The sequence below is a fragment of the Euprymna scolopes genome, chromosome 9, assembly GCF_053919585.1.
Source record: "Euprymna scolopes isolate OS-2025 chromosome 9, ASM5391958v1, whole genome shotgun sequence".
In the NCBI taxonomy this organism is placed as follows: Eukaryota; Metazoa; Mollusca; class Cephalopoda; order Sepiida; family Sepiolidae; genus Euprymna; species Euprymna scolopes.
Window position 1 is genome coordinate 83427311 of NC_136490.1, and position 16795 is coordinate 83444105.

The following is a 16795-nucleotide window of genomic DNA, read 5'->3' on the forward strand; positions in this document are numbered from 1 at the left end:
TTCCGATCAGGAGAGTTCATTTAGAGTCATAAGAAAAAGTGATATAGTGAACAAAGAAAAATCTGATGATAGTTAAAACTGAGAAAGAACCAAATCTACAAAACTGCAGAGTTCACCATTAGAACAGTAACAAGAGACTTCAGATCATCAAATTTGGTCAGCTTTTATGAGAGACACTGTGATAAAGATGGATGTAAATGCAATCTCAAGTACAAGTAAGCATGGGGAGATAATTTGAACTTGTATTTGTGAAGTCATGATGCACGCTGACAAGGATTGAACTGATGAATATTTAGTTAATAATGAAGACAATGAAAAGCAGTCTCATTTTAACATTCAATAAACTTTATTTGTCATTTTCGTTAGTAGCTTTGGTAGAAGAGAGAAACGTATTAGTAAGAAAGAGTTTATTATTCGTGCTTGCTTGTAACAGTCGTGAAAAGAGTCTGTTGAAAGAAAGAGAAAAGTGTTCAATGTGTTTAAAAATAGATTTAATATCATGCCGGCTGGTTGAAGAAAAGAACAGTTACACGTGTTTATAGGTAGTAGCCGTCGGTACAAAGGAAGCTGGTTAAAAGAGAAAGAAAGGGCAAAGTCTTCAGTGTGTTTGCATGTTGTCGTGCGTGAGTGTGAGTTGTATGTTCTTTAGCATGACAAAGAATGTTCGTTTGGGTACAGCACGTGGATATAAATGGTAGTTAAAAGAGAGCCATTGCTAGCTTGTAGTACTCACGTTCAGCCTGGGGCTCCAGGCGATGTGTGCTTCTGGGCAAAGCAACGAGAAAGAATTAAAGGTTCATGATTTCACCTTTTCACGTGATTTAGAGCTGGTTTGTGACTGGACAAGCCTGGGAGAAATGGATTTCAAATCTCGAAGTTGCGAGAAGTAGTTTCTTCCTGTTTGTAGCGGCTGCTACAAGTACTTGGATTACTCAAGTCACACAAGAGAAACACTTATCCACTAGATTATCTGCTTTGTCAGAGAATATTCTATTTTGGCTGTAAGTAAAGAAAATCATATTTCTTCAAATTTTGATCATCTTATGTTTGTGTTCTAAAGAAGAACATTGTTTGTTAGTGTAAAAACCAAAAAACAAAAAAGAAAACTATTTTAAAACATTAACTTTTTAAATTAGAAAAACCTGAATAAAATATTAAAAGAATAAATATTCTCCATTCACAATATTAAAAATGTGTATTTTTTTTTGTTTGTTTTTTTTTTTTCATTCACAGTATTCAAAATGTGTATTTTTTTTTTTAAACATAAACTATAAAGTCTAACAAGAGTGAATAATATTTTCAGTTATTTAGTTTTCTTTAATGTTTAAATTTCAAGAGAATTTATTTGAAATCATTTATCACTTTTAACTGCTGATTAAGATTGAGAGAAATGATTGATTTCGACAAATATCTTTTATCAAATAATTTGTCTATGCAACAACTGTATCCAAACAAAATACAACCATGTAATTTTATATGAAGTGAGATTTTACAATTATAAGATCCAATTAAGCATGACATTCTGTGAAGTCAGTTTTCTTTGCATATTGTTGATTTTATAGTGAAGAATGTGAGACACACCTTATCTTTATATAGTTAGGATTATTTTCTATTATATAGGCCACTATGCAGCCTATATAGATGGCAATATTAGTGTAAAATTGGTGTTATTCTAAACTTGTCAAAGTAGTTAATTATTAGTAAGAAGATGAATACAAAAATGGCACTTTTTCATAGATATTTACCATTCATAGTCAAGATACCCTTTCCAAATTGTCTATTTATTATGAGATATCCTTGGATCCTATAATAGGTGTAAGGAGGTTAGTTCCATCTCCTAATAGTTCAAAACACTCCAAAACAGTGTAGCACTGTCTACAAACCAACACACATTATGTGTAGTTTCAGTCGCAAAGGAGACTAAGACAAAGAAAAGGAAATAATTCCAACTCGCCTGTTCTTGGTAGCAACAACATTTATTTCTTCATTGGTATAGCCGTGACGTCACCCACACGATCTCATCTTTCTTGTAATTGTTCTCTTTCGCCTTTTTTATAGTCCTTTTTTTGTCCACTGCTGACATCACTTTGCATGCATTTACATCCACGCTATGTTACAACAATATGATATGAAAAAATGAAAATGACTGAAATTAATTTTCTGGGGTTAAAGATTTCTTGAAATGATTAAAATTTTAATACATTGGGAGAAATTGTTTAATTTTATGAGATTTCTGTGTAGAGCAGAGGTGATCATGTTATCTGACATATATATTAAAAGCATATTATAGGAAAAGTTTAAGATCTGAAAATACCATATTGATCGTCTAGTAGTTGGGCCTGGAACATTCTCACAAACCTTATTTGATAGTGCTTTTTTACCAAATGGTGTGTGTGTGTATCTGTGTGGGAGTGCATTGAAATTAGACAGTGAACTGGCTGCTCTTAATTTAAAATTCTGGTACAGTAAAAATACCAGAAAAAATATTTTTAAATTTGACCTTCATCTCAGAATTTTATCATATTTTTGTGTAGATACTATATGGAGGCATATGAATACTGTGAAATGATAAAATATTTCATGAAAAATAATTATACAGAAAATAAAATTAATCTATGATGATTTTGTGAATTATTGCTGGTAACTTAGATTTTTTTGTTAATTCCAACTTACTGAATCTCATTATTTCGAGTTCCTTTAAAAATTAAACCATTATTTTTAAACTGTTTTTCATTGTAATTTTTTTTTTATTTTTACATTTATTTAATAAATATGTTTGCACTTTTTCCATAAAATGTTTAAAGTGCCTAAGTAAGGATTTTTGACAGCTGAGAGTAAGCAGAGAAATCTATAGTCAATAGTGTATGTTAATCTGTGTGAGTGATCTCCCCTGAAAAACTCTCCCTACTAGTGAGGTGGTTTCCGGTCGGAAGTGGGAAAGCGGCTATTGTTGTATATACTTGGTAGTTAGTGAGGTGTCGAATAAAATATTCTCTCCGTATCCGTTGTCGAAGTCCGTCATTATATGTGTATATATCTCTTCATACATATTAACATACCTGTATTTACTACTAACACTGGTAGCAGAGCAAAACATAACTATGGCTTCAAAACACATTTCACCGCCCGTCTTAGTTAAAGACAAATACAGCACGTGGAAAAAAGAAATGCAAATCTGGGAAATGGGCACGTCGCTTGACAAAACAAAACTCGCTCCCATAGTATTTCTTTCTCTGGAAGAAAAACCCAGAGAAGCTGTATTGGAATTAGATGTTGCGACTCTTAATTCTGAGGATGGAATGGCCAAATTATATGAAAAATTGGACACCCTTTTTTTGGAAGATATAAACCAGTCGGCTTTTCTGGCCTACGAGACTTTCGAAGGATACCAGAGACAACCCGATACATCAGTGGAAGACTTCCTTATTAACTTCGGCCGACACGTTGCCAAGTTGAAAGATTTCAATATTATCCTGCCTGAACTGGTACTTGCATTCAGGGCATTAAAGAGTGCCTCCCTCACTCCTGAAAATGAAAGACTAGTCAAGGCGACAGTCGGCAAACTGACACTCTCTTCCATGTCGACCCAGTTAAAGAAGATTATGCACAGACAGCCGTTTGATGCTTCATCTATGAATTCAACACCCGTTGTGGTTAAGAAGGAAGATATTATTGCCTACACTGAAAATAAAAACGAACCTAGCAAGGTGTATTATGGTCGCTCTACGCACCATAGTGATTCGCATTTTAGTAGTCGTCGAGGAAAAACACATCGCAGCAGAAAACGACATAACAACAACAACAACAACAAAGCACGCTCCACTGACAAAAACAAAATGAACCCGCGTGGACCTGCAGGCAACACTACGGTGTGTTTTAAATGTGGCTGCAAATTCCACTGGGCATACAACTGCCCTTATGTCAACGATACCCCGGACAAACATGAAGACGGTGAACATGAAAGTTATGTGTCCCTGGCTAATATTGTGCTGATGAGTCAGCAAAAATGGGAGACAGACAATTCAGTCATCCCAGTAGTAAGAAATTATGTGATTTATTTAGTCACGTAGGAATAAGAGATTCAGAATTTATTAAAATTTTACAAACACTTCCAAATTCTTGTGACGTGTGTATTCGCTATAAAAAAAATTAACCTAGACGTATTGTTGGATTCCCATTAGGATCTTATTATGTTGCTATGGATATTAAAGAGATTTATGGTAACAAAGTATTGCACCTGATTGACCATGCTACCAGATACAGTGTCGACGTTAAGATTCCTAGTAAAGAAAGATCAGACATCATCAGTGCTATATTTAAACACTGGATAGCGTATTTTGGGACTCCTGGATCTATCTTAACCGATAATGGTAGGGAATTTGATAATGAATCATTTCGTGACATGGCACAGAATTTGAATATCGTTGTGTGTACCACCGCTGCTGAAAGCCCATGGAGTAATGGTTTAAATGAACGACACAATGGAATATTGGGAGAGATGGTAAAAAAGACTTTAGAGGACACAAATTGCAGTTTTGAGGTAACACTAGCATGGGCTATAAGTGCAAAGAACACACTTCATAGTGCTCATGGATTCAGCCCCAATCAGCTGGTTTTTGGTAAGAACCCCAATCTGCCCTCCTTTTTGAATGATAAACTCCCTGCATTAGAAGGTGTCTCCACCAGTGAGATTGTTGCTCAATGCCATGCATGCAGCTAGAAAAAAATTTATGATGTGTGAGTCTTCGGAAAAATTAAGTTAGGACGAGTACAACACAATCCTACAAAAATGGTGATGTTGTTTTCTATAAGAGAAATTTCTGTGATAGATGGTTTGGTCCAGGAACTGTCATAGGGTGGGAGCACAAGCAGGTACTTGTTAAACATGGAGGTACATACGTAAGAGTGCACCCATGTTGTCTCGTGTCTCACCCAGTAACATATCAAAGTTCTTCTGAAAATGAGGCTATAACTGAATCCACCACTTCACAAAATGAGCCTGAAGAATCTTCAAACTTATCAATATCTGACGAGAACGATGTTACTGAAGAACCAGAAACCCTGAATGATCATGTTGCACAACATCAGACTGTGAGAGAGACACATGTACTACCAAAAGAAAACCCAATTTGCAAAACAATCACCCTAATCCCAAACCAGGAAAATTCATTAAGTGCAAACTTGCCAATGATGATGATTCGGAATGACGAACATTGAAGGTCATAAGTAGAGCAGGCAAAGCTACAGGCAAAAATAAGCATTTAATGAATGTGGCTATGGAACAAGGTGAACCCTTTTGGCTCGACTTTAATCATGGAGTATTGGATTGGAAAGAAAATGAAGTTGAACCAATAAGGATGAAGTTACATCTGGTGATGAGGAAAACATTTCCTCTTCTAATCACGACTTGGAAATGGCAAGAGAAAACGAACTCCAAAGCTGGGTTGAAAATAAAGTATACACCCAAGTGCCTGACCAGGGCCAACCCAAAATATCCACAAGATGGTTTTTTGTTTTCTATAAGAGAAATAAAAATGTCAATGGCAAACAGGTCTATAAAGCTAGGCTTGTGGCGAGAGGCTTTCAGGAAAGGGATGCTGGCAACATAAGAAATGATTCTCCAACCTGCTCTAAAGAAAGTTTATGCATAGCTTTGGCTATAATGTCATCTAACCATTGGGTGTGTAAGTCAATGGACATAAAAACAGCCTTTTTACAAAGTAAAGAGTTAGACCGACTGATCTATTTGCATCCTTCTAAAGAAGCCAATGTACCTCCAGGATATGTTTGGAAACTCTCCAAATGTGTTTATGGATTGACTGATGCATCAAGGTCCTGGTACCTGACACTCATAGAAGAATTATTGAAATCAGGAGCAGTGGTTTCAAAATAGGATCAAGCCATATTCACATGGAAATTTGGAAACAAGCTGCATGGTATTATGGCTACTCATGTTGATGATTTTTGCTTTGCAGGCTCAGAAATTTTTCAGAGCAAAGTTATAGACCAGATTCGTCACTTGTTTAAGATCAAATCTGAGGAAGTTGCTGAGTATATAGGATTAAGTATAAAGAAAAACGGGAATGCTGTTAAACTTGGACAGGACGAATATGTCAAAAAGCTAAAGTGTATCCCACTAGAAGCAGGCAGAAATTTGAAAGATGCAATATCATCAACAGAGGTTACTGAAACCAGGCAATTGATCGGTCAACTTAATTGGTTAGCCACCCAAACCAGACCTGATCTTAGTTATGATGTTAGTGAGTTAAGTTCAATGCTAAAACAAAAAGATGTAGAATGCTTAAAACTGGCTAACAGGGTGGTAAAAAAAAACAAAAAAGGAGAAATGTCATATAGATATTCCAGACTTAGGGAACCTTGAACACCTAAAAATTGTTGCATACAGTGATGCTTCTTTTGGCAATTTAACAGATGGAGATTCACAGGGAGGCTATATACTTTTTTAGTTGGAAGCAATGACAAGTATATGCCCATTGGCTGGCAGTCTAAACGTATTAGAAGAGTTGTCAAAAGTACTTTAGCTGCTAAAACTTTAGCCATGGTTGACATGGCAGAAGCCTGCACTTTTTATTGAAAACTTTTGTTAGAAGTATTACAACTGAAAGATAAACCAATAACATTAAGATCTTCTGTAAAACAGACAATTCCTGCCTCTATGATTCTGTATATTCCTCAACACAAATTTTGGATAAGAGACTTCGCATAGAGATGGCTATTTTAAGAGAAATGACTGACAGAAAAGAAATTGAAGAGATCTCTTTGATACCAACTGATATACAAATTGCTGACTCCTTGACAAAGAAAGGAGTGCCATCATTCAAGATTCTTGGGTTCATATCCGAAAAACTCTCTCTGCTAGTGAGGCGATTTCCGGTTGGAAGTGGGGAAGCGGCCATTGTTGTATATACTTGGTAGTTAGTGAGGTGTCTAATAAAATATTCTCTCCATGTCTGTTGTCGAAGTCCGTCATTTATATGTTTGTATATTTCTCAATACGTATTAACATTCCTGTATTCACTACTAACAGTGTAGATTGAGTTAAGAGGAGTCAGCATGAATTGAGGAGTTAGTGTAAAGAAGTTCAAACATTTTTTTATAATAGACAACATACTTTTTCAAAATGTTAGACAAGGCATTTTGAAAAGTACTTATGTTGAAAAAGATTTTAAGACTGAAGCCTGAAAATTAGATTATTAGTATTTGACTCATGTAAATAAATTTAAAAATTACAATTAATTATCTCTTAAAATCACTAATAAAATTCTCTGAAATGTATCTAGAATGTGATTTAAATACTATTCTTAAAACACTTAATCAATAGGCATTCTATATTTTATTTGACATTCATTTTTAAAGGCTTACTTTAATAAATAACTGCTTTCTGTTATTTGTAAATGGAAGGTTCACATTTTTTATATAATTTGTAAAACAGCAAAAGTTAAAAATCAAACATCTTCATCCTTTTAAAACAAGAAAATGCAGACGGCATTGACTAACAGAATCTTATTTATGTTAAAATTAAGAAAATTGTGCATTTCTAAATTATACTAAATTAGAGATATATTAAAAGGTGATCAGAAAACAAGGGGGTTTATTTTTTTGTAGTATCTATGTACATGCTCGTTTATATATAAGGGAATAAATACTGACACAAATTGGGATCAGTTCAAATTCAATTAAATCTGTATCGTTTACTTACATAGTGTTAGCCATTATCTGCTATTTTAAATTTTGTTAGTCTCCAATCAATCATATCCATATTATATTGTGAACTAGGATGTCATTTTTCACAGTAAAAGAGTTTCCTGAACTATTCACCAAATTGTCATTTATTTTGTGTATAATTGTTTTTCATTATATCATAATATAAATATTCCTTTATTATTACACTTGCAAGGCTACCTGGCATTGCCCAGGGTCCATAAACAACAAAATAGTAGATATCGAAAAGTTGGTAACATCATTCTTTTAAAATTTATCTCTACTTCTTTCTATCCCTCATTCGCTACTCACCCTCCTCTGTTGTCCCATCTGTCTCCCTCAACGCTGAGTGTCTTGTTTAATATAAAACAAAAAATATTGAGGCTTTGCTTTTGGGCAATATGACATTTACACATAAACACTCTATCTAGAATATTTAGAACTTCTGGATTAACATACAACTTACCAAATAAATGATGCATTATTAATTTTATTGATTTTTGGAAACACTATATTTCTTAAGTTTCTTATCAACACTATAAACAAACACATTGAAGGGCAATGTGGCACAAAACAACAAACTATTTATTTATCCAAAAATCGCCTTATCATTGCTGCACATTTTGTACCGGGCAATTTATCCAAAAATGCTGCACATTTTGTTCCGGGCAAAGCAGAGTGAATGCTTAAATACATTCAGTTCAAAATCTGCACAAGTACCCAAAAATTATTTAAAAGAGTTTTTTTCTCAAATAATATAGATTCTAATAGAAACTAATTTGTACAAAAATATTTTTTAAAAATACATTAATTAAATCAAAAATAAAAAATCTAACATTAACAAAATAACATTTGAAAAGAAAAAAATACTGATTAATTTGCATAGAAATTTTATTTATCTTGTAATCAAGCAAACAATTTGAAAAACTCTTTTTCAAAAGAATGGTCCAAATAATAATAATATCTCAAACAACAAAAGAAAGCATATCAAAAACTAAAAACAAAAACGTTCACACATTATGAATAGTCAGATCTCGCACTCTAAAAGCACCTTCACAGAGAAGAAACATTGTAAAAACTATCTGAAGCGAGAGAAAAAAGTTTAACCAGAGATAACCTTATAATAACTGAAAGGTCGTTAAACAACAAATAAAGAAACCTTTTTTATGTCGCACATTGACCACACCTCAAACCATTCTCATATTATTTCTATTTATGCGATGCATGTCCTCACTGGCCAGGTTTCACTTCCATACATCATCACACCGCATACATATGCTTGATAGACTCTTTATTTGGGTTGACAGTGACAATGATCTGCTGGTAAGTAACAACAGAATAATATTCTCTATTGGACTGAAAAGGCAAAGCAGAAGGAATTTCTTTGTCGGGTTATAACATCACAGACTTTATTCTCATTAAAGTAAAAGTTATAAGCCAAAAAATAAAAAGCAATATTCGGTTTTGTTTCTTGTTCGATTTTTTTTTGTTTTCTTTTAAGATTTCAGTGCCTTTGTCTTCAACTTTTTATTTATTTTTTTTTTTTGTAGAGCGTTAATTCAACTAATGGAGGAAGCTGAATTATTTGTCAAGTTTCCATGGAAAAGAGAGACTTTGTGCAGTAGTTCTTTTGGTTTAAATCAAAATGTCAGGCCTGGCGAATATGTCTTGCAAACATTATTCCTTGAGTTCTGCTCTTTGGTTGAACAAAAAATTGAACAAGTCTTGACAGAACCTTTGGTATGTTCTATGTTCTTTAATTTATTAGATTCCTCAAGATTTAACATCTAAAATTAATGTGTTAAATTTACTTGTATAGTAACTCAAGAACCTGTCTTTCATGAGTGTGAAATAGAAGTAATATTTTTAAATTATTTAATTGGAATTTATTATTGAGATGAGTATTATTTTTTTTTTTTTAATTTATTGCAGACTATTATCCTCATCTTTTCTAATTGTTGTTTTACGACATTTCGGCCAACTATTCCTCTGGCCTTCGTCAGGTGGTAACCACGACTCGTTTGGGACTCCGAATCTCCTAACTGCATCTGAAGGGGCCCATGGTGCAGTGGATAGAGACATTGAATCTCTACAGTTCCAGGTGAGAATTGTCTGAAGATAGCGGTTTCAATCCTACCCAAAGCCGGCCAGAGGCTTATTTGACCAAAACATGGTGAGACGACGACAACAACTACAGAAGGCAGTAATTGCTGTGGATGCAGTCAGGAAATTCGGAGTTCCTATCCTGTTGCGGTTACCACCTGACGAAGGCCAGAGGAATAGTTGGCCGAAACGTTAAAACAACAACTAAAAAAGATGAGGATAATAGTTTGCAATAAATAAAAAATTAATATTTTTAGGAATTACATCCCTTACATTTGTTGATATGGTTTTACTTAACTTAAACTTAATGAAACAAATTGGGCTTCTTCATATTGATGTTGTTTATGATGATGTTTATTTGTGTGGATTCAAGTAAAATGTTTATATTTTATTGATGTAGAAAAAAAAACGAACGTTCTCTCTGCAGCATTCAAATAAAAAGTGTTTTATATATGCAGAAGCATCTAAACAGAATTTCATATTTATTATTAACCCAATCAAACATATCTCCATATAAATAAGAAGTTGTGTATTTCGTGAGGAACTTAAAAATCAAACTAGTGTGATTCTCATATCCACATTCTCACATCAGAACACTACCATCTCCATATCTCATCAACCTAGGTGACTGTCTTGAAAAAGACAAGTATCCTTTATTGTCCTCTTTTCTTTTGAATTCATGAAATGTGTACAATATGATTTCACACATAGTTAATTCATGACATTTTAACAATATGATTTCACACATAGTTAATTCATGACATTTTAACAATATGATTTCACACATAGTTAATTCATGACATTTTAACAATATGATTTCACACATAGTTAATTCATGACATTTTAACAATATGATTTCACACATAGTTAATTCATGACATTTTAACAATATGATTTCACACATAGTTAATTCATGACATTTTAACAATATGATTTCACACATAGTTAATTCATGACATTTTAACAATATGATTTCACACATAGTTAATTCATGACATTTTAACAATATGATTTCACACATAGTTAATTCATGACATTTTAACAATATGATTTCACACATAGTTAATTCATGACATTTTAACAATATGATTTCACACATAGTTAATTCATGACATTTTAACAATATGATTTCACACATAGTTAATTCATGACATTTTAACAATATGATTTCACACATAGTTAATTCATGACATTTTAACAATATGATTTCACACATAGTTAATTCATGACATTTTAACAATATGATTTCACACATAGTTAATTCATGACATTTTAACAATATGATTTCACACATAGTTAATTCATGACATTTTAACAATATGATTTCACACATAGTTAATTCATGACATTTTAACAATATGATTTCACACATAGTTAATTCATGACATTTTAACAATATGATTTCACACATAGTTAATTCATGACATTTTAACAATATGATTTCACACATAGTTAATTCATGACATTTTAACAATATGATTTCACACATAGTTAATTCATGACATTTTAACAATATGATTTCACACATAGTTAATTCATGACATTTTAACAATATGATTTCACACATAGTTAATTCATGACATTTTAACAATATGATTTCACACATAGTTAATTCATGACATTTTAACAATATGATTTCACACATAGTTAATTCATGACATTTTAACAATATGATTTCACACATAGTTAATTCATGACATTTTAACAATATGATTTCACACATAGTTAATTCATGACATTTTAACAATATGATTTCACACATAGTTAATTCATGACATTTTAACAATATGATTTCACACATAGTTAATTCATGACATTTTAACAATATGATTTCACATGTAGTTAATTCATGAAATGTGTACAATACAATTTCAGGCATAGTTAATTCATGAAATGTGTACAATATGATTTCACACATAGTTAATTTATGAAATGTGTACAATATGATTTCACATTTACTACACTTTGATTTCACCATAAAACATATTCTTACTTTTTTACAAATCTCTATTGGTTAATTATGTCTGAATTCATATAAAACCTACGTTTCTGCTTTTCATATTCCATGTTTCTTGTGTGTTTTTTTAATTCACAATTAAATTTATTAACAACAAAAATAACGAAATGCAACAATTCATGTAAATGAACAGTTAGAAGATTTGTATATCTATATACAATCTGAATATTTATTCAAAGCTACTTTCTACCGGGATATGATAGGCATCATCACTTGTCTGCTAAGCTGTTCCATGCAAGATGGACATAGAATGTTGCTTTTCTTTTAATGAGACAAAAGTGACTATCATACATCTTTTGTTAGTTTCCATGGAGACCACAACTTGGTGTTGAGATGAAAAACTCTTTAAAAAAATTCTCAAAAGAGAATAATTTTTCATGTGTTGTTTTATTTAGCTGTTTAATAGATTTCTAAAATCTAATCAACTTGAATTGCGGTTATGTATAACTTTTTAAACGTGTATGTGTGTGTGGGGGGATGATTGAATTGAATAAAACCAATGAGTCTTGTTGACGGTATTCACTCTCCTACTAATTATCATTCTAATTTGTCTATCTTTTTATAATGTGTTTATTATCTTTATGTAAACAAGTTTGATTAAACAAAATCGATAACTTTTGCTGATGTCTTATTTCATTGTTCAATTAAATAAAGAGAATCAATTTCTTCATTTTGTTCAATCAAACTTGGTTGAAAGAGAAACCACTATATTCATTTTATGATCACAATCTATTTTTCAGGACCGCTTTCTTTCAAAGTCTTTACAGCGAAATGAAGATTCTCAATTTGATCAGGTATTATTTTTACATTTCAGTCCGTAAAAAAAGATTGTGTAGAGAAATGTTTTTTTCTGTAAATTAAATATTAGTACATTCAAACAATAATTTTCTTTTGTATTGAACATAAAGTGAATATTAAATGGATAATATCATTGATATTTCTATCTTTTGATATTTTTTAATTATAGATATAAAATACTACTAATATTTCATTGTTTATCTGAAATAATCAATGAAATTTATAGGAAACTTAGTTAACAAAATTACTGGCATTTGTTTGAAATGTTGAAATTACTGATAATTATTGAATTTATAGGACACTATTCATCTCTTCTATTAAAATGTTTTGATCTGCTTATTATATTTACTTGAGTGAGATCTGTTTTTATTTTGTATTGAAACCAGTGTTTATTTGGTAATCATCATTGTTGTCATCGTCATTATCATCATCATCAAGAACTCTTACCCATTTTTTCAACAGTGCTATATTATCAAAGTCTCCTTTTCTACTCCTATATAAAACCATATACCATGTCACAGACCCTAACGTTTGTGCTGTGGTTTTCTTTTTGTTTTCATTTTCTGTTCTGGCTATGTCAGCAATCGAGAGCAGGTGGACTGGTTTACAAATTGTATTCAAAGCAAAACTCAAAAAATGCAAACTCAAATGCACACATTGTATTTGACTTGTTGCTAACACGCATATGTGTGTGTGCGTTGTTGAGTTCTCACCACTAGCATCTACATTAGGGTTAAGTTCACGTACATCAGCTAAGATCTAACTTAGATAATTTGTATGTTGAGACCATCATTGTCATCCATCACCTCCTCTCATCGTCTACTCAACTCAATCTAACTTTCTGTTTAACTTTCATTGACAACTCTGACTCAAACAATTTAGACTGATTTCTTAAATCTATTCATCTGTTCTCTTTAATCTACTCATCTCCTAGATGTCTGATCTTTCTCTCAGTTACTCCCAGCTGATCAGTGAAATTGACTACATCTACCTGTTTTCTCAACTACTTTCTCCATCTTTCTCAGGGTGCTATCCAGTCTGTGCTACTCCACTGTCATTGGCTTATCTTACTTTCTAATCACTTTTCCTTTTTTATAAGTCATTTTCCAAGTCAACATTCTTAGCTGCATGTGAAAAGAGAGTCCATCCCTATACTGTTCAGATTTAATCTTCCTCTGAGATCATCACATTTAAACTTGTTATTGAGACTCACAGTACACATCCATCATATCATTTTCATATAATTTCTTTCTATACAGAACATGTTCCCAATCCTCACTGGTCAGGTTTCACTTCTATATATGATCACACTATGTACATAATGCCAGATAGACTCTTCCTTTGATGTACAGTGGTAATACTCAGCTGGTTGATAAGGGCAGTTACATCCAGTCTTGCAATCACACTTGCACCTGATCAACCCTGTGCTCCAAAGTCACAAAATTTCTTGACAAAATTAATGGCTCTGAAATTCTGATTTGTCAAAGTTATGATTATTTCAATGCTTGTTTCACCTGCAGTGTTTAACATTTTTGCATTAATGCCCGAGGCTCTTTCAGCCTTACCTTTTTCATCCTACTTGCAGCTCTACCTGGATGTGTTAATGATTCTGCAACTTCTAGATTTTTATGATTCCATGACAACTCAGTATTAAAAAATTTCTCATAGTGACATTTCCAATCATCCCTTTTGTCATGTTCATTTGTTGCTAATATCCTCTGTTGCAATTCTCTCCTACAATGTTTATATTTATCCTTAACTATCCCGAATACTTTTTCATTTGGATTTGTCCCTTTATAGTATATCTGGAAACGACTTTCTTAATTTAATGTCCAGTCAAGTGTACCCCCTCTTTGCATATCAGAAGTTAAAAGAATACTCAATATGTGCATTGAGAGATATGATAAATAATGGTACTAGTGCATCCTTTGAACCAGACGTAACTCAGCGTTCACTCGGCTTTCCATAGAACATGACATCAACAGCTTGAGTTTAGCTGCTGTCTGACATAACATGGCGATCAGCCAATCACAACGCTACATGCTTAGTTTCAACTTGACGCACATGCATGCAAGTGCTATGTCCGAGCAGAAGATAAGAAATTGGATAAATATTGGATAAGGAAAAAAAAAAATCAACACACACACGCACGCACGCACACACACACACAAAAAAAAGCCCACCATTTCTTACATGCAAGCCAGTCAGGGAGAGAAGAGCAAACCATGAATTTGACTATCTTGGGCCAACAACAGCTACAGACACTGGATGCCGTAATTGACTTTTGTCAATAGCAGGAACTACTGGCAAAAACAATACAATGTGCAACATGCGGCCACAAGTGTAGCCCAGCAAAAAGAGAGAGCATTACTGACGTCTATGGCTGGAGATGTGCAAATGTGAAGTGTCAACGCTGGACAGTAATCCAGACTGGGATCTTCTTTGTTAAATCTCGGCAGTAAAAAAAAAAAATCTTAACCCACTCAATTTTGTTTTAATTTTTTTATCCAAAAATGCTTTAAAAAATATGTGAAAAAAAAAAAAGACCCTAAATATAACTTGAAAACCCTTAAAAAGCAAGTAGAACTTTAAAAAAATAGAAAGTTTCTTCCAAGTTTCCTTCATAAACAACAAAAAAAAAATGCTTGAAAACAAAAAAAAAGTTCTTTTCCAATTTTTCTTCTTAAAGAAAACAATCACATTTTTAAACAAACAAAAATCGTTTTAAAAAAATAACTTGTTCCTTTGAACCTTTTCTTGAAAACATTTGCTTAAAATTATTTGACAAAAAAAAGCACTTATAACCTTTTCTTCATACAGTTAATAAAAATTAAAAAATATGCTAGTTTTTTTAGGGGGGGGGATGTTTCTACATTTAACATTTTGCTATTTTCTTTTAGATAAGATTGCTATGATTTTATTGGTGATGCTTAGCATAATCCGGCCATTGACGTCATGCTCCGTGGAAAGCTGAGCGAACGCGGAGTTACGTCTAGTACCAAAATATTAAAAAATGTCAGTTTAACTCCATTGTGGAGATTAGGAATAGTTGGAGAGTTAATATCCAAATTTGTACTGTGAATAAAGGCAGTGTTTGTGCTTCGCAGAAAGAAACACAACAAAACAAACATTGGTGAAATAGAAGAGTTACATTGCATGCACCATCTGGGAGTGAATAGAATATTATGTTTGGTACAGAAATTAATCCACTTATAAAATAGGAGGAAGTTCAGAAGGTAGTAAGGAATTGCATATCATATTAACCATTCTCATCAAGAAGCATTTGTACAACTCTGTGAGTTTATCTGACAATTTCAAATACAAAATGAGCAGTAATTATAATAATAAAACTCCTAGAAATTAATATTATCTCATACAATAAAACATGGTAGCCATGAATATAAACTGTGTCAATCGCTTTATTACAGATTAGTAAAATATCAATATTTCACTAAATATATGTCACAACAAAATGAAAATTATATCACCAAACGACTGCTTTAAGGTTAGTTATTTCCAAAAATTTTATTCAGATTCATACAATATTCACAAAGTTATATTATTTTATTCTTTATTGTGGAATTTCCACTGTCCATCACTTTATTGCAGGTCTCTTAAAATGTTGTTTTAGGGAAAATTACAATGCCTTATCATGCAAACTTTATTTTTTATTATATTTTTCTGTCAAAGAATAATGAGAAAAAGCACATGCTAGGTGCTAAGCCTCAAATAAATTAATTATTTATCAACATATCCACCATTTTTTAAATAACTTAAAACAACCTTTTGTCCCCTGGAGAAGTCAATTGTTTGATCTCAAAAAGGAGTTATGGCTCTAGCAATATCAACTATGTTCTCCGCAAGGCATCCTTTGACATAAATTGCTTTCCTCCTTCATAAACTCCTCTTTTTAATATTGACCAGAGATATTCAATGGGGTTAAGGTCTGGAGAACACGGTGGTCAGGTCATGAGAGTTTCTCCAAAGAAGCCCATAGATTCAAGGAAAGCTGCAGTCGTCCTAGCAGAATGGAATGGTGCATTGTCATGCATAAAAATCATCTGAAAGCAAGGTGACAATAGTAGGTCATCTAGCCATCGCAACAAATGTTTATCCAAAAAGGTTGTGTACGCATTGCTGGTAAGTTTTACATCC

General features: G+C 32.6%; 1 protein-coding gene across 2 annotated transcripts in view; it reads left to right on the forward strand.

Annotated features, from left to right (window-relative positions):
* Positions 1-16795, forward strand: part of LOC145284737 (protein furry-like) — an 881988-nt gene that overhangs the window by 94535 nt on the left and 770658 nt on the right. For both annotated transcript variants that reach the window (XM_080133679.1, XM_080133680.1), the window contains exons 2-3: positions 9273-9462; positions 12583-12636. In XM_080133679.1, coding sequence (XP_079989805.1) covers positions 9289-9462; positions 12583-12636 — 228 coding nt within the window. In that variant the 5' untranslated portion in view covers positions 9273-9288. The remainder of the gene's footprint in view (positions 1-9272; positions 9463-12582; positions 12637-16795) is intronic.